Here is a 19,318-nt window from a genome sequence, read left to right as displayed (position 1 = left end):
TATGAACGAGGCCTCAATGAGATATTTTCCCGCCATGTACTTTTTATTCCGCGCAAATCTGAAACCAGGTATATTTTAGGCCCCCAAAATACAGAGAAATGGCAAGGCTATTATAGTGCTGTATTGTTGCAATACATTATACAGTAACGTAGTCAGACTTGTGAAGCCGAATATGGATATGAATGCAAAGTCCAATTTATAGAATGCTTTCACATAATCACGCTTGATTGCTTCTTCAGAATAGACCAAATGTCATCGCTACTAAAGGGTACGGCCTTATATACACAGTAGTTCAGTGTCAACAAGCAACATTGTGTTTTGAGAGCACGGAAATATCATTATCAGAAAAACGTTGTGGGTGTGAATTGCGGTTAACATGGCGCTGTTTTCAGCAGCAGCAAAAGGAGACTTCCTGAAGATACAATCATTAATTGACTCGGAGGACAGATCAGAGGGTTCGGGAGGAGTTGATGTAAACTGCTCGGATGTATCTGGCAAGACGGCCCTCCACATTGCTTCGGAAAACGGACATTTGCAAACGGTTAAATGCCTTACCAATCATGGAGCAAAGGTGAATGCGGTCGATGCTAAACTACAGACATCGGTTCATTTATGCTCAAAAAAGGGCCATATTCGTGCGGTAGAGCTGTTAGTGAACGAAGGAGCAGATATTGATGTTGGTGACACAGATGGGTTTACAGCTCTTCACATAGCATCATTGGAGGGTCATCTTGATATTGTCAAATACCTTGTTAGTAAAGGGGCAGACCTGGAGAGACTTGCTATTGATTACTGGACACCTCTACTCATTGCTTTAGACGGTGGCCATCTTGACATTGCAGAGTACCTGTTGACAGAAGGAGCAAGCATTAACACATGTGTTAAAGGTGGATATACAGCTCTACATATTGCTTCAAAAACTGGTAATATTGATGGGGTGAAATATCTAACCAGTCAAGGAGCAGAGCTGGATAGGAGTACTGGCGATGGTTGGACCGCACTTAGTTTGGCTTCATTTGGGGGACGCCTTGACATTGTCAAAGTTCTTGTTAACGAAGGGGCACAGCTTGACAAATGTGACGGTACCGACAGGACACCCTTGTCCTGTGCTTCTCAAGAAGGTCATCTTGAAGTCGTCGAGTATATCGTGAACAAAGGAGCAGGCATTGAAATTGGTGATAAAGATGGGCTAACGGCTCTTCACATAGCATCATTAGCGGGTCATCTTGACATCGTCGAATATCTTGTTAGGAAAGGAGCACATCTTGACAAATGTGACAAACATGACAGGACACCCTTGTCTTATGCTTCTCAAGAAGGCCATCTTGAAGTCGTCGAGTATATCGTGAACAAAGGAGCAGACATTGAATTTGGTGATGAAGATGGGTTAACAACTCTCCATAGAGCATCAATGAAGGGTCATCTTGATATTGTCAAATACCTTACTAGTAAAGGGGCACAGCTTAACAAATGTGACAAAAATGACAGGACACCCTTGTCTTATGCTTCTCAAGAAGGCCATCTTGAAGTCGTCGAGTATGTCGTGAACAGTGGAGCATGCTTTGATATTGGTGATAAAGATGGGTTTACAAATCTTCACAGAGCATCATTCCAGGGTCATCTTGACATTGTCGAATACCTTGTAAGGAAAGGGGCGCAGCTTGACAAATGTAACAAAACCTACAGGACACCCTTGTATTGTGCTTCTCAAAGAGGCCATCTTGAAGTCGTCGAGTATATCGTGAACAAAGGAGCAGACATTGAAATTGGTGATGAAGATGGGTTTACACCTCTTCACAGAGCATCATGGGAGGGTCATCTCGATATTGTCAAATACCTCGTTAGTAAAGGGGCAGCGCTGGAGAGAATAGCTAATGATTACTGGACACCTCTACTCCTGGCTTTAGACGGTGGTCATCTTGACATTGCAGAGTACCTTTTGACGGAAGGAGCCAATATTAACACGTGTGGTAAAGCTGGATGTACAGCACTACATAATGCATCACAAACTGGTAATATTGATGGGCTGAAATTTCTAACCAGTCAAGGAGCAGAGCTGGATAGGAGCACTGACGATGGTTGGACCGCACTTAGTTTGGCTTCCTTTGGGGGACACCTTGACATTGTCAAAGTTCTCGTTAACGAAGGGGTAGAGGTTGACAAAGCACTCAGAAGCGGGATGACACCCTTGTGTCTTGCAACAAAAAGAGGCCATCTGGGTATTGTCGAGGTCTTACTAAACGTAGGAGCAAGTGTTGATAACTGTAATCGAGACGGGTTAACAGCACTCCACATTGCATCGTCCAATGGACACGTTGAAATAGTTCATCATCTTGTTAGGAAAGAGGCCCAGCTTGACAAACGTGACAAAACCGACAAGACACCCTTGTATTGTGCTTCTCAAAGAGGCCATTTTGAAGTCGTCGAGTATATTGTGGACAAAGGAGCATGCATTGATATTGGTGATAAAGATGGGTTAACAGCTCTTCACAGGGCATCATTGGAGGGTCATCTTGACATTGTCGAATACCTTGTTAGGAAAGGAGCACAGCTTGACAAATGTGACAAACACGACAGGACACCCTTGTTTTCGGCTTCTCAAGAAGGCCATCTTGAAGTCGTCGAGTATATCGTGAACAAAGGAGCAGGCATTGATATTGGTGGTGAAGATGGGTTTACAGCTCTTCACAGAGCATCATTGAAGGGTCATCTTGATATTGTCAAATCCCTTGTTAGGAAAGGGGCAGCGCTGGAGAGAATAGCTAATGATTACTGGACACCTCTACTCCTGGCTTTAGACGGTGGTCATCTTGACATTGCAGAGTACCTTTTGACGGAAGGAGCCAATATTAACACGTGTGGTAAAGCTGGATGTACAGCACTACATAATGCATCACAAACTGGTAATATTGATGCGCTGAAATTTCTAACCAGTCAAGGAGCAGAGCTGGATAGGAGCACTGACGATGGTTGGACCGCACTTAGTTTGGCTTCCTTTGGGGGACACCTTGACATTGTCAAAGTTCTCGTTAACGAAGGGGTAGAGGTTGACAAAGCACTCAGGAGCGGGATGACACCCTTGTGTCTTGCAACAAAAAGAGGCCATCTAGGTATTGTCGAGGTCTTACTAAACGTAGGAGCAAGTGTTGATAACTGTAATCAAGACGGGTTAACAGCACTCCACATCGCCTCGTCCAATGGGCACGTTGAAATAGTTCATCATCTTGTTAGGAAAGGGGCCCAGCTTGACAAATGCGACAAAACCGACAAGACACCCTTGTATTGTGCTTCTCAAAAAGGCCATCTTGAAGTCGTCGAGTATATTGTGGACAAAGGAGCGGGCATTGAAAAGGGTGATAAAGATGGGTTTACAGCTCTTCACATTGCATCATTCAGGGGTCATCTTGATATTGTCAAATACCTTACGAGTAAAGGGGCACAGCTTGACAAACGTGACAAAAACGACAAGACACCCTTGTATTGTGCTTCTCAAAAAGGCCATCTTGAAGTCGTCGAGTATATTGTGGACAAAGGAGCGGGCATTGAAAAGGGTGATAAAGATGGGTTTACAGCTCTTCACATTGCATCATTCAGGGGTCATCTTGATATTGTCAAATACCTTACGAGTAAAGGGGCACAGCTTGACAAACGTGACAAAAACGACAAGACACCCTTGTATTGTGCTTCTCAAAAAGGCCATCTTGAAGTCGTCGAGTATATTGTGGACAAAGGAGCGGGCATTGAAAAGGGTGATAAAGATGGGTTTACAGCTCTTCACATTGCATCATTCAGGGGTCATCTTGATATTGTCAAATACCTTACGAGTAAAGGGGCACAGCTTGACAAACGTGACAAAAACGACAAGACACCCTTGTATTGTGCTTCTCAAAAAGGCCATCTTGAAGTCGTCGAGTATATTGTGGACAAAGGAGCGGGCATTGAAAAGGGTGATAAAGATGGGTTTACAGCTCTTCACATTGCATCATTCAGGGGTCATCTTGATATTGTCAAATACCTTACTAGTAAAGGGGCACAGCTTGATAAATGTGACAAAGACGTCGGGACACTGTCACACCTTGCTCTTAACCATCTAGGTATACATGACTATCATTTGAATAGAGAAGCAACAAAGATCGTTAAGCCATTCATTGGGTTTGAAGAGGACCACTATGACTACCTTCGCAGTACTTTTGGTGGTGCTGCTTTCCCTAGCTATATGCCCCAATCCTCGCGACCATACGATCCATATCTTACCCGTCCACGAGACAGCTCTATCTCCTCGAGAAAGAGCATCAAAGAAAAGACAATGATTATAAGTCTCGACGAGTACAGCATCAAGGTTCTACTTTCACCCGAAGATCTGGACAAAGCCACATATATCACAGCAGAAGCATTGCCAAGTATTCCACCTGACTTAAACCTGGAAAAAGATGAAGTTGTCATCTCAGTTGGGCTTAAGCTTTCCCCTCCTGGTCTTCAGTTTAAAACTCCGGTGGAAGTCACGGTCTCACATAGCGCTATTTTCACCAACCCAGACAAGGCAGAAATTGTGCTATACACCCGAAGGACTGGTAAGATCTTCCTATTACCATAGATCCCATATTCCCATATCAATTCCTTTCCCTTCCGTTCCTTTTATTTCCCTCTCTTTGTCGAATCTTCTTTAATTCGCTTTTATATTTATATTGAATTAAAGACGTTATGAATAACGGACAAACATCACAAAGTTTAACACCAATTTCTCAATTCTGCATAAGAATTCATCATCACTTTAGAACCGGCAGTCATACAGTTTTGACTTTACAGGTCACAAAATTTTGTTCTTACATCATCACCGACCATGTCAGGATCATCATCATAATCATAACTATCATCCCCTTAACATTTCTTCCACAAAATGAGAGAAGAAAAAAAAAACATTGCCAGGATCAACCTTTTTTGATTAACCTTTCTTAAACTTCATTATCAACATGATTTGATAATCATCTTTTCAAATGGAACATAAAATTATGATGAAATCAACAAATGGGGCTGGCTAGGATTAGGAAGCTAAGGAGAAACTATGTTGAATATGGACTTGGATCACTGTGACTCAACGCTCAGTCAGAGTCCTCATGCCACTACTGCAATAGTGGATTAAAACCAAGTATAGACATTTTCCATGCTATCCAATGAGCATGGCATAATTCATAATTGCGCATTAGGTTAGAGGTTTATAACATGAACAGTTGGGTGTAGAGTGTATTCAATCGGTTAATATTCTGTGGTTAAACAAAAGAAATGAGGATGGGATAGGGGAAAATTTGATGTCAGAGTGCAGATAGCCCCTGACTGCCACGACGAACCCATCACAATTATGACAGAGATCCTTCACACAAAATACATCTTTTCTTACTATTCTTGGTATCATATTATGGCCTCACTTCGATATTAATGTTCATCTGAGAATTTTCTACTTCACTGAGTTTTACTTGATAAACTTATATTGGAATAAAAATTCACTTAAAAGCAAAAGTTTCGTCTTTGTGTTTGAATAACGCATACATCGCATAGTTCATAGAGCCGCCATTTTTCAGATTCTTGTGGAAAGATCGTGGGGAATTGTGGGAATGAAAAAAGTGTTATGCATGATGTAATACTTTAAACAATTTGTTAATAGCCAATCACCAAACAGCAATTGACATTTTTGTGTACGAAATTGCTCACGAATAAACAATGTCCCCTTATTAAAGAAACCTACCTTACCAAAAAATTACCTTATTTTTGTTTTTGTGAAAGTAAATCCCAGAGCATTGACAGCTTACTGCGTTACACAATTAACACGGTCCCCTCTGTTTGTGTCTTGTCGAAAGGATCTGATGAATTTTCAAGGATAGTTCCTGCTTCTGACAAAGCTGCTCGGTGTGTAGTCGCAAAGAATCACCTTACTCTGTACATAGACCATTTCTCAGAATGGTGGATTATCTCCTTAATCAGGAGATACTTCATCGGTAAGCGGCTCATCTGTACGCCATACGCTCCCCTGTCAACATCTAGAGACATCATGAACAGCATCTTGCTCATCATTAAAGACGACTTCTGTGGAGTGAAAGAGGTAGTTTTATTATGAATTATTAGTTGGTTAAATTTCTGGTGCCTGTTATGGGTAATGACCTTTTTTCCTTCTCATTTCTCTAGAGTCAGATCGCGTACGTCATCCTTTGCTGCAAACGGACAATTGCATGAATCGATTTTGTCAGTCTGCAACCGATTTTTGTCAAAGCATCATTTAAATGCATACCTCGTCTGTTATAAGGTCTTGTCTATGCGACACATTTGAATGAAATTATTTGGAATTGATTACACAAAGACGAACTTAGACCGTACTGTGAGACGAGTTCGAATGAAGTCTGACAATAATAAATGGACAAGCGTTGATATTGATCGAATTTGGATTAAATAAACATTAAAATGGACAGGAATCCTAAATAATAGCAAGTTCATACAACTAACACTGTATATGTGTTTGTTTATCAAACACTGGTATTGGGACAAAAAGTTTAATACCATAGTTATTGATATAACTTGTGTATGTCCCCGGTCTTCCAGTGGTTCCAATGTCAATACTTGATTGTGTAACGTTATCTGAGTAGGGGGTCCGTGCACGGAGGGGTAGGGGGTGTGGGGGTGGGGGTGTGAGGGAGGGGTCATAACCAATTAACAAAATCACAGCTTTAATAATTCTACCCTGATAACCGTTTCACATCTTGAAGTAATAATCATCACCCGTTTTTGTGGAGGTGTTGTGGTATAGTCGTTCATTCACTTCACTCTGAATCCAAGGGTTGAGGGTTCGAATGCTTGCCCGGTGCTAACGTTCTTTGGCAAGACATTAATCCGTATTTGCCACCCATGTGTATCTGAGTACCTTGTAATTGCTGGAGTATATTACAGTGCCATCTCAAAAGACAGCATAAGTGCAATTATTGAAATTATTATTATCATTCTGCCAATATTGTTCATAAATGTTCAACCTTTTGCAGGATATCATACCAGACTTCAAGGTAGCCTTTCAAAGTGGGCAGTACTGCGTATATTGGGGACACGGACCCCTACTAGTCAGACATCTGGAAAACAAAGACGAAGTTTCGACACTGGTAAGAATCTTAGCATAAATAATATGTGGTGTTCCGCAGGGAACAGAATTAGGCCCGTTGATGTTCCTAGCTCTGGTGAATAATGCCGCACATGATATCGAGCATCATTTGAAATATGTTTACGACCTAAGCCTTCTCGAGATTCGCACAAAATCGGCATCTCCGAAACTACAGGACCATCGTGACGAATTAGAAAATTGGAGTAAAGACAATGACATGAAATTCAATACCGCGTACAGCAATGCCATGACTGTGAACCTCATGGGACGTTTCATCAAAACTCCATGTTTGCGTCTCAATGATGAGCCTCTGAAAATAACGTAATTTTAAAATTTGCCCGATCGATATTTCGTTCCGTTGGGTGGGGGGGGGGGGGGAGGGGGGGGGGGGGGGGAGGGGGAGGGGGGAGGGGGAGGGGGGGGGAGGGGGAGGGGGGAGGGGGGGGGGTAAGGTCACTTTTTTGGGGGTAATGAGGGGGAGGAGGGTTCTTCAAAACACACCAACAAAAATTGAGGGTGGTTCGACCCCCCCCCCAAAAAAACCACCCCCTGCGTACGCGCCCGCATGGGCCATAATTCATGGTGTCAGTTTTAGATCAGAATGAATCATGGAGTAGTTCTTATAACTTCATAGGTTGTTATTTGATGGTATTTCTGATTTCCCTAGGAACTTGAAGAATGTGCTTTCTTTGACATGAACACCCACATGATGCCGTTCATTCTTCAGCCACGTGAAAAAACAGTTCCCGGAGTTCTCGTCACTCTCATCTTGAAGCAAAAAATCACGAAGCATATCGCCTTCCAAGTACTATACAACGGTTAGTTTAAGGGCATGATTTCTTTGGGGGACGGTGTGTTAAAAGTGGCCTAAAGACTTTCACTATCAGTGGTGGCAGAGAAAATCTTATTTTTTGCAGTTTCAGGATTGGTTAGTTGCCTGAGCTTCGGACAAGCTGTTACACATCAGATTTAACAATTACATTCCACAAACATGCTTTCCTTCTTTTCGGGCGTTTTTAACGTCTTGTGTGATAAAGACATGAGATTATACGAATTTTTTAAACCCCTTTTTTTTTATTGATTCTGGACATAATGCTCCCGAAAACAATTTTTTTTTTTTTTACTAATGTTGACGATCTTGGTATAATTTTTCATGTGAAAATATTATACTACTGCTGGTACAAGTGAATTTGACCTAACATCATTTGACCACCCTGTTTATGTATATACATATAAATAATAATTAGACAATTGGGATAAAAATGAAACCGGTCATAGTGAAGGAGAGAACTCTAAAGACTTTAATTTCAATCGTTTTAATTATTATTTCTATATCGCCGTGAGGGAGGATTATCAACACGAATTATTTGTTCCCTATATACATACATGTATATTATATTATATTATATAGGCCTACACATTATTTTTACGTGCAATCATTTAGTGTAGCAAAACCACCATGGCAAGTGACTCAAATTTGGAAAAGTTATCATTTTAGGCTAATCACTTCTCATCACGTTGATATCATATATTCACAATTTAGATGTGCCCCATGTGAATCCAATAGCCCAATCAAAGCCGATGGGATCTGCATCGTCCAAAGGCAAAGCTGAACCAACTGATGTTGGACGAGGAACATCCAAATGTAAGATTTAAAAATAATATATATATTAATACTATTTTTCCTTTCGGTATGCAGGGCATCGTATCACCGTCATGGGTACAAATGTAAAACGTGTGTACAAATTAACACGCATTCAATGGGATGTCGACGAGCTTGATATATGAAACAATTTTCTTATTGTAAAGTGACGATTTGAAGAAAGTCGAACAAATTTACATTATATGTGTGCAATTGAGACTTGATTCTGATTTGATTTTCATTGATTATTGCATTTTCAGCATCTCAGTTCTCCGAAGAGCTGACGAGAAGCGAGCATCATCTTGAAACGATAGTTCCAACATCACCTGAGCCTGCAGACACAAAGGGTAAGACTATATCAGGAGCGGTTCTGGAGGAATACATGTATAAATATTGTGTTATTTTTTGGTTGGCGCAGGGCGATGCAGTGATGAGGTCTTCTAGCAATCGTTTTCTACATAATGTGCTTTTTGGGGGGAGGAGGAGAGAGAGGGGGGGGGGGGGGGACTAGAACTGCTACTGCGGACTATGTTCTTGTAATTGGCCTTCGTTCTAAATATCATGTAATGTATTATCAATGTATTTTTTATACCGTATAATATTTAACAACTCTTCGCTACATGTTCCATGATTTTATCTCAAACATGTCAATAAAGCAAAGTAATACAATATACTTCGACGGTCGACATGCAATAGATAACGGATCAGTCATAATTCTTTACAGAACAGGTCGGAGTTTGGTTTAATCATTTTCTAAAAGTTTTTTTTTTTTTTTACGTTGCTTTATTTCAGACGGAAGTCATACTGATGTCCTTACAATACCTAGGCCATTGACTCCACCATCGACAGAGTCACCGTCATGTGAACATGCCTACCAAGTCATAGATGATTTGGTAACGGAGACAGTAGCAATTGGTAAGGAGCTGAGAGATAAAGTCGTGTTCTGGGCTCTGTAACATTAAAAAAAAAATCAATTTGATCTCCCCCAAAAATAATCTTATCTCCTCAATCAATCGTAACTTTAAGGTGAGTAGTTACTGACATTTAATTTTATGTTACAGATAGTAAAGAACGAAATACTTTGGCAAAACATTAATATATATATATATATTATGCTACACTCAATCCATGTGTAATACGTGGGCAGGCTACCTTAAACGGTTGCTGGAACTTAACCGGGGTAATAATATCTAAAGTCCTGTCGAAGCACATATTATGTATTGTGATATACGCTTATTTCCTTTACATGCTCTTTGTAAATATGAACGATGTAATAATTTTGTTCATTTTGATTTAAGCTCCATCGACATCATCGACAGTGCCCGTCCGTTCATTAGAGTCTGTAGCAGAGGGGACAATGGGAGACTTAGCCCCACCACCAATTGTGACAAACATTGTCCAAGAATTCATTCCAGGACTTTTAGGAGATCGAATTATGAACCAGCGTTCTGGGAACGTCTATATCAACGTCCAAGAGATGGTCATCCACAATCCGCAAGGGAATAATCCTCAAGGAAATAATCCCCAAGGAAATACTGTTGCCCCTACCCCTGTTGCTATTGCTTCCATAGTACCTCCTATGCTACAGCATGAACTGCGTTGTCGGTTGAACAGAGAAAGCCCAGTTTACGATGACTGGAGGGGTCTTGCCAATCAGCTTGGACTTCAAGACTACATACAATCACTCGAGCAGTGCAAGAATCCGACTGAAGAACTACTCGTACTTGCTGAGAGTCAAAAGAAGATTCAGAACCTTGGGGACTTGGCCAAGGCGTTCGAACGCATGAATCGTGGGGATTGCCAAGAGATCTGCGAGAACTATGCGTTTGAGGGAACAAAGTCAGCTGGTCCTCGGAAGGATCAAATGGAAGATGATGACACAGACAGTAGTGATTACTAGTAGGGAACAGGCTCAATCTGTTCCATATCAATGATGGGCCTCTGAAAAAAAACGGAATCCCAGAAAATACTGGGCGTGCACTTAAAATCCGATCTCAAGTGGGACATTAATTATAACTGTGATTAAGTTATGATAAAACATCGATAATTCTCAGTTTCGTTTTTTCTGGGACGCACTGTATATTCGCTGCATACAGGAACGAAGTGAGATTCTCTCTAGGTATATTCATCGATTTTAAGAAAGTAATTTTGACACCATTAATCTTAATATACTACTATCTCTAATCTCTCTCATCATGGCATTCGAGTTTAACCTTTTGCATGGTTTAAGGACTATCTTAGTAACAGACCCAGATTGTTCAATGTGGTCTAACGTTATCTATAAGGAATAATATAAGATGTGGTGTTCAACAAGGATTAGTACTAGGGCCAACTCTGTTTTTATCTAAATAAATGATCTACCATCAGTAACTGATTGTTTCGATTTGCGGCTGTTTTCCGATGATTCTAACATAGTTCATACTTTTCCAGCTGATCAGGGCAAAATTAATATGGATGAAGTTTTTTACAACACACAGAAAAATTGGTGCATTACAGGTAATTATCAGTATGTTATATGTCATGTATTTCAGCAATATAATTATGTGCAATATTAACTGTCATGATGATTGGCACAGCAGGTTCTTTCATTCATTAATATTTTGATATTGCATGTACTGTTATCCTTCCTCTCACTCTCCAATCCCTTTTCTCTATTTGAACTTGCTACTTTTCAAATTTCCTTTTCTGTTCTTCAGTTTTAGTCTTTCCTCTCTATTTCTATTTCACTCCCTCCCCTCTCTCTCAGCTCTCTATCTGTTTTTTTTTTCTCTCTCTCTCTCTGCCTCTTCCTCTTTCTCCCTTCGTCTCTCCTTCCTCCTCTCTGTTTCTCTCTCTCTCTCACTTTCTGTCTCTCCCTCCTCCTCTCCACCTCTTTCTCTTCTGATGATGTTTTACAGTGCAGCATTGTTTAATTATCTGCTATTCTTACTGTGACCAATAATACCTAAGGACTTTCATTTTTTTCATGTGCAATATGTTTATACATCATGTCCCACTTGTGATTAGCACACAGCCAAACCTCCATTCTTAATACTTGTTAGTACTCTTTGATATTCATTATACCTTCTGAATGGAATTTGTATTGCATTTTATCGCAGTTGTTCCTATGTTACAGTTAATTGAATACACGTATCTGGATACATTGTATTTGTTTTGATGTAAACATTTATTCATTTTTATATATTTGTTTTCATTTGTTATGTTTTCTTTATATATATATATATATGTTTTTTTAATGCAATGCAATGTTTTTTTTTTAAATGATTGTATGTTTAATGTAAACTTGCAATTTTAGTCTTTGGACTTTTTGACAAGTCTTGAATAAAACCTCATTTGAATTGAATTGAATTGAATATTGCTAACAACTAATTCAATGAAAACCTATTTCATGTTGAAAAATAGGAGTAACAAAAAAGTATTAAATGGTAAACTGGAAACAGTTGGAGAGGAAGTCAAAGAGGTTGATGTTGCCACTTATGATAGACATCTGTCATGTAATAGTCATATTCGTTATGTAAATCAGTGTGTTAGGAAGGAAGATAGAGTGTTTTTTTGTTTAGATTGCGACATTTTGTTCCTAGGCATACTCGACATTATCATATAAAACGTGGATAAAACCACACATAACCTGCGGAATATAGGTGTGGGGACGCAATAATAAGGAAGCATAATTATTGTATTCACAGAAAATTGCAGTTTGTGTTTTTTATTTTGCATTTAGAGATGGGAGAACTCCTACAGCTCCAATACTTAAAAGATTGCGAATCCTAACTTTGTATAATTAGGATGATTCATCAATCTCTAACTTCATGTCTGATCTGTTTAATAAACATTTGCCTCATTGCCTTGATAGATTATTGTGCCATTCTAGAGTATAGCTACTCTACAAGGCAAACTGAAGGTGGACAGTTACGTCTCCCATAATGTAGAACGACACGAGGTCGATTTTGATTGTCTTTTGAATTTTGTAATATAGATTACCTATTAATGTCAGAGTCTGTAACCACACATGTGTTAAACGAATCATGAATTAAAAATCCATGCAAATAGTCTGTATTTGTACGATATTTCATATTATAAGTTTGTATCTTGTAAGACATTGATAAACTGTAGTCTATTTTATAATATCGATTGTAATGGTAAATTTTTTTTTCTCCTGAAGGTTACTTGTACAAAATACATTATTTAGCTGTAAGGCGTAAGGATCGACTAGCACATACATTGTATGCTATTATCTGGCCCCTTTTACCAACCAATACTTTATCTTCTTAACATGTAAATATGGTGGTATGAAATGCATGGCTATTATTTTCTGTTGATAAAATAAAGTTGATGTGTTTTTATGTTACATATTGTATATCTTGTTTTCTTAAAGGGTTGTCCTCTTACAAGGTTTGTTTCCTTTTGGCCACTGCCTTCCTCACTTTTTATAATCCTTTGTCATGTATTGTCATCCATTTGTCTGTTTATATATGTATTTTTATCTGTTGATCTCTTGAGGAGAAATAAATGAAACTGAACCAAATAAACAATTCTAATACAAAATCTATACATCAACAGGATTGTAGCTATAAAATTGATGTGCATATATATGGAAATAAATTAACATCAACTCAAATCAGTCAAATGAAATTAATTCAACTTTGAAAGTATCCAGAAGGAATTACCTTTGAAAAAAATTGCTGCTCCTTACCCAGAAAAGAATGGGGAGCTGGTACGATGATGAAAGCCTTTATGACAGCAACCTGCCATTATGCGCGCAGGGTGACAATATGATAGAATACTTCTCAGGGAGTGGAGATGGTGCACATTGTGTGCGTGAATGGATTCGATGACTGGACTAATAATTCTATAACAACAGTGCTTAGAGAAGGTATTCCGTATCAGGTACTGAATAAACCCAAATTATTCTTAATAAATTAATGTTTTATAATGCTGGAATATTAAACATACACACCAAATAGTACTAGGTTCTAACGAACCGTTCCCTCTCAGAATAGGTATCATGTTCAGTAGGTTCGTTTAACTTTCCAAGCTTTCCTTGGTGAAACAACAAACTACTGTAACAAATTACACACAAATGACACAGAGTAAATGCATTTCACTTTGTTTAATAAAACAATTATGCTTACATTACCGTAAAACAATGTAAATGAAAGGAAAATGTGCGATCCCCTGTTTATTGAACCATTACAAAATGTTCCACAAAAATAATTAGTAAAAGTTACTCGACCTAACCTATACATACAGTCTAGTTTGTAAAATATGAACAATGTAAAAGTGTTGCATTTTGATTGACTCCGTGGTAGGCAATATCTTGCTATGAGATGTGTTCCCCTTAACCCTCGCCGCGGCGGGCAAGTCTAATAGCAGGTATCGTGCTATAGTGGTTCATTCACTTGACTCTCAATCGAAAGCTTGAGGGTTCGAATCACATCCTGGCATTAACGTCCTTTGTGAAAGACATTAATCCAATTTTAACACTCTCCACCCTGGTGTTAAATGGGTACCCCGGTAGGATGCGAAAGTCATTGTAGTTTGATCAGCATTGTTAGCGTTTGTGAAATGGGACTTGGCTGGAACTCTCCACAGGAAGTAGGAATATGAAGCAAATGACCGGGGTAATTATATGTAGAGCGTTTATAGACATCATCGATGAGTTAAGCACTATACAGTATATATATATCCAGATAATCCAGTATATGCGAACGTGCGAACAACTTACCTAACTTAACGATGAAATGACTATGTAGATTCACATTTATTCTTCTAAAAATGTTTCATAAAACAAATGAAATATCTCATACTCGAGGTAAATCTAAATTACATCGAATTGTACAGTCATTAGATTACAATTTTATAGCAAAACATAACAATTCAAAAAGACATTTGTCTGGAATACTCAATTATGAAAGCAAATTCCAATTGTGCGATAAAAAATGGGATCGAATCAAATAAGAATTGAAAGACCTTATTAGACTTTAGACGCTTTTCAATACATGGTAATAGTATAATACCAACCATCTAACAGAGTTACGAGATGTATGCCAGCATAGACAAGACAAATTTAATATTTAAAACTGAAACAATAGCACATTAATACTTAATTGAGTCAACCTTCAGGTCGATATGCATTTGCCATCAATCACCTTTGAAAGATATAACATTTATGATTTAAATTGTCCGGTAGGATGAATCTACTTTTTCTATTTTTGATGGATTCCCTTTTTCTTTTTATTATGAGAAAAATTAACAAAAGTAGAACCTTTCCGTACATTTTGATCTAATGAAATAATGCAAATACTTCTCGCTATCGCCAATACCCCCGAATTCCCGGATGTTACATTTATGTCCCGATTTCAATTGCACTCCGGGATGCTAACTTACTTTTCCCACGAGAGTTCCGGACCCCAGTATGAACTCATTTGCATACAGCCAATCAGAAGAGTCTAGCTAACTAACTGAACCGGCAAATGCGCACATGGTAACCGTTTGGGTTAGTGCTAGGGTTTTAGTAACCATGCAAACCACCTCTTATCAACCCATTTGGGTAACATTTCCAACAAACCCTACACAGCGCGAGGCACGTAGTTGCTCAGAATTAGGCAAGACAAGTTTGAAATCACTGCATGATCACGACTATGTTCGCCGCATTTTGACAATGAGCGAATACAAAATGATGGACACGCAGTGAAGGAAGAGGACTGCAACATAGTAGCAAAGGAGTGTAAACAACAGAATGGCAAGATAAAGGTTAATCAGAAAGGTGATCAGAATAAGCATTTACTACTAACTAGCTGACTATTTCGGTCTGACGAACCTTCAGACCATTACACTTATAGAGTAGGCCCTGACAGTACATCAAATATTTCGATCTTGTCCAAAGAGTGTCCTAATCATGCTGAGAAAATAAGTAGGCTTGCGAGAGCAAATCATTTGGTCTCGTGGGTTATCGGTCTTGAAAACTCTCTGTTATATAAAGGGCTATGAAACCAAAAGAGCTGTATATAGGTCAAGAAGACTGGCGATCGAGAAGGCTAGCTGTATTCCTATATATTCTTAATCAAATGATTTTCCTTGAAAGATGTACCATTCCCAATGTTATCTATTTCGTATAGCCGTGGAGTATATATCTGGTTTACATCAGATTTGAAGCATGTCGCGATCCATCACTGCTGCTGAATCCAAAAGTAACGTTCGGTCAAATTATCCTGCAAAACAAAAAATATATGGATGGTAAAAAAGACTTCAAATATTTCAATCATTTTCCATGATCACGACCGAATTGTTAAGATCATCATCGTTACCCTGCAGCTGTTTCTGGTCATTTAAACTGTTAGCATTGAAAGTGCAAAAAGATAAATGATTATTAATTTCTTCAATTGAAGACCGGGAACATACACAAATCTGAATAACTATGGTATAACACTTTTGTCCTGATTCCAGTGTTTGCTAAACAAACAAAAATACAGTGTAAGTTGTATGGACTAACTTTTATTTAGCATTCCTGTCCATTTTGATATTTATTTAATTCAAATTCATCATTGTACCCTAGGAGTCCGTGATCAAATGTTAAATTTAATTTAGTCACATCATGTCATCCAAGTTAGCCAAAGGTCAATCCATATCAACGCTTGTCCATTTATTCTCGTCAGATTTCATTAAAATTCGTCTCAAAGTACGGTCTAAATTCACGACACCTCAATAAAAACGGATAATGAATAATTTGTGAGTTCCGAACTGATTATTACTTCAAGATGTGAAACGGTTACCAGGTTAGAATTATTATAGCTGTGATTTGTTTAATTGGTTATGACCCACCCCTCCCCCCTCCGTGCACGGACCCCTCTACTCAGAAAACGTTACAAAATCAAGTATTGACATCGGAACCACTGGCAGACCGGGGTCATATATACACAAGTTATCTCTATAACCATGGTATAACACTTTTGTCCCGATTCCAGTGTTTGCTAAACAAACAAATATACAGTTTAAGTTGTATGGACTTGCTATTATTGACAAGTTATCGTTTGTAAATATATGTTGAGGTAACAAATAGGCAGAACATTTATTATGCGATGAAGTATCGTTCTCATCATTAAGACATTAACCAAGTTAAAATCCGGCATTTGTGAATTCAAGCGAGTTGTCATTTCCTGGTAAAAATAGGAAGTGTTTTGATGGTTCATATTTATACTTCTAGTGGGTACTGAGTTAAAAAAAACTCATCATTAGATAATGCTTGGAATGGAAAATTACTCATGGCGAACTGACAATAATTTGGCGTATAGAAATCTAACGAAACAAATGCACAGGTTCAAAATACTAAATTAATAAATATCTAAATTTTAAAAAACATTGACATAAATCGTTTATCGTTATTACGACTGATATATCTTCAATTCTATGTAAACTGACTTTTCGTGATGTCAATCAGAAACTGAAATAAAATGACCAAGGTGAAATGTCTAGTATAATCATGAAATCACAAGCCTTAGAATTCTAGTCCTGGTATTCATTCCATTTGGAAGACTTTTTATCTTTCCACTTAAGGTGCATGGTGGTATTTTTCAGGAAGATTTGTGTAGATAGGCCCTTTCCTTTTCTCAGCTTGTAAGCAGCGTTGGTGAGAATACCGCGCCGGGCCTTGAGGGCTGGGGGAGGTCAGTGCGGACTGAGATTCTGGGCTCCGGAGTCGATGTCAACCTTCTCAGGCATCAAGTACCACCTACGTTACCTGTGGAGGGTGAGGCGGTTTATCAATAATTCAACATGCCACGCTGCGGTGAGGGCTCTTGTCCTTTCCAGACTAGAATAGACTGCAACAGTCTCTTCAGTGTTCTCAGCCAGAGGGACCTTGATCGCCTTCAGAGACTCCAAAACTCAGCGGCAAGGCTTGTCATTTCTGCTCCTCTTCGGACTCACATACAACCTCTTCGAAGTTGAACTCCATTGGCTGCCTGTACGACAGACAACAGCTTTTAAGATCCTACTGGCCTACAAGTCTCTCAACTATGCACCGATATCCCCCGTACATAGCTGATTGCTTGGTTCGTCGTCCTCGAGTCCGAAATACCCGCTCATCATCATCCATCTGACTCACTCAGTGTCTCTCTAAGAAACGTGCTGGTAAATTGTCTTTCCCATCGGTTGCTGTAAAACTGTGGAACCAGCTACCTACTGCTGTGCAGACGGCCTCATCTGTTGACCAGTTCAAGAAACTACTCAAGTCACATATATTCTGTTAGAAATTACTTTATTACCAGCTTACATATACTTGACTGATCTCTGAGAAGTGTCTAACTTTTGTTTTTAAGTGGCCCAAACATTGTGGAGCGTGTGTGCAACGCTTTGTAACTGCAAGGAAAAGGCGCTTTATCAAATATCTTTTGGATTGGATTGGATAAAAGCAAAGAGTAACATACGGAAAAGTAGAACGAGAAGAAGATGAAAGGATAATAACAAATATTACCATAAGGAAAGGTAGAAAGTAAAGAAGATAAAATGAACATAAAATAATTATGATAAGAAGATAATTCTATAGAAAGTAAAGAAGATAGAATGAACATAAAATAATTATGATAAGAAGATAATTCTTTCATTCCTGATGTTATGTTGTAGATAGAAACAGCAAATAAAAGATGAATAAAAACAAAGAATAATCTAACATAAAGAATAATAGAAGGAGAAGAAGATAGAAGGAAAAATAAAGAATAAGTAAATAAGGATAGAAAGATGAAATAATAGAAGAATGAAAACAAAGAATAACATAAGGAAAGATAGAAATATCTGGCGGCCGCCAAATAATCTAGCTATCTTTCTTTAAGTTCTGCTGTAGATAGAAAGAGGAAACGATAGAAAAAAATAAAAACAGAAGCTAGAAGGGAAAACAAGGAATTAAAAAATGAAGACAAAAAGAGGAAATGATAGAAGGATAAAAGCAAAGAGTAACATACGCAAAAGTAGGGAAAAAAGAAGACGAAAGACTATACAATCTTGATCGTCATAGAAACGGAGTTAGCTTTTGTCAACTCTGTTTGTTGCTACGGCAGGCAGCCAGTGAAAAGGAATTCTTTTAATCAAAGTATGAAAATGCAAGCATTACTTTTAACAAACATAAATTTTTCCTGGCTCATTTTTCCTAATTGAGGTGTGATATGAAAGGGCAGAAAATGAACTTTCTAGAAATGTAATTTTCTCTTCGAAATTCAGATACCGTTCGCCAAATGCATTTTTGGTACCCTCTTTTCAAATTGTTTTTAATCACTTATGCATGAAATATGCATCATATGAGTTGCATCAAATGAACGAAGAGGATCTAAGCTTTACAATTATGTGTCATTTATTCATTATAATTGTGATTAAGTTATGATAAAACATCGATAATTCTCGGTTTCGTTTTTCTGGGACGCACTGTATAGTGCGTACAAGAAAAAACGAAACCGAGAATTATCGATTTTTTATCATAACTTAATCACACCTATAATTGAAATTCTTTGAAATTCAGAAACCACCCGCCAAATAACTTTTTGGTTTCCTCT

At 38.5% G+C, this 19,318-nt stretch overlaps 1 protein-coding gene across 1 annotated transcript; it reads left to right on the top strand.

The window, feature by feature from the left end:
* Positions 1 to 376: 376 nt before the first annotated feature.
* On the top strand, positions 377 to 10,834 carry LOC105437943 (serine/threonine-protein phosphatase 6 regulatory ankyrin repeat subunit B-like). Its single transcript, XM_030991184.1, has 9 exons — positions 377 to 989; positions 1,518 to 4,571; positions 5,853 to 6,094; positions 7,023 to 7,136; positions 7,803 to 7,953; positions 8,679 to 8,780; positions 9,038 to 9,124; positions 9,570 to 9,692; positions 10,076 to 10,834. The coding sequence occupies exons 1-9, from the start codon at positions 377 to 379 to the stop codon at positions 10,675 to 10,677; spliced, it is 5,088 nt and encodes a 1,695-aa protein (XP_030847044.1). The 3' UTR covers positions 10,678 to 10,834.
* Positions 10,835 to 19,318: the final 8,484 nt, after the last annotated feature.

Source organism: Strongylocentrotus purpuratus, unplaced genomic scaffold (assembly GCF_000002235.5).
Source record: "Strongylocentrotus purpuratus isolate Spur 01 unplaced genomic scaffold, Spur_5.0 spur5_contig_845, whole genome shotgun sequence".
Lineage (NCBI taxonomy): Eukaryota > Metazoa > Echinodermata > Echinoidea > Camarodonta > Strongylocentrotidae > Strongylocentrotus > Strongylocentrotus purpuratus.
Note: the sequence above shows the minus strand (reverse complement) of the source record. Positions and strands in the feature narration are given on the sequence as shown.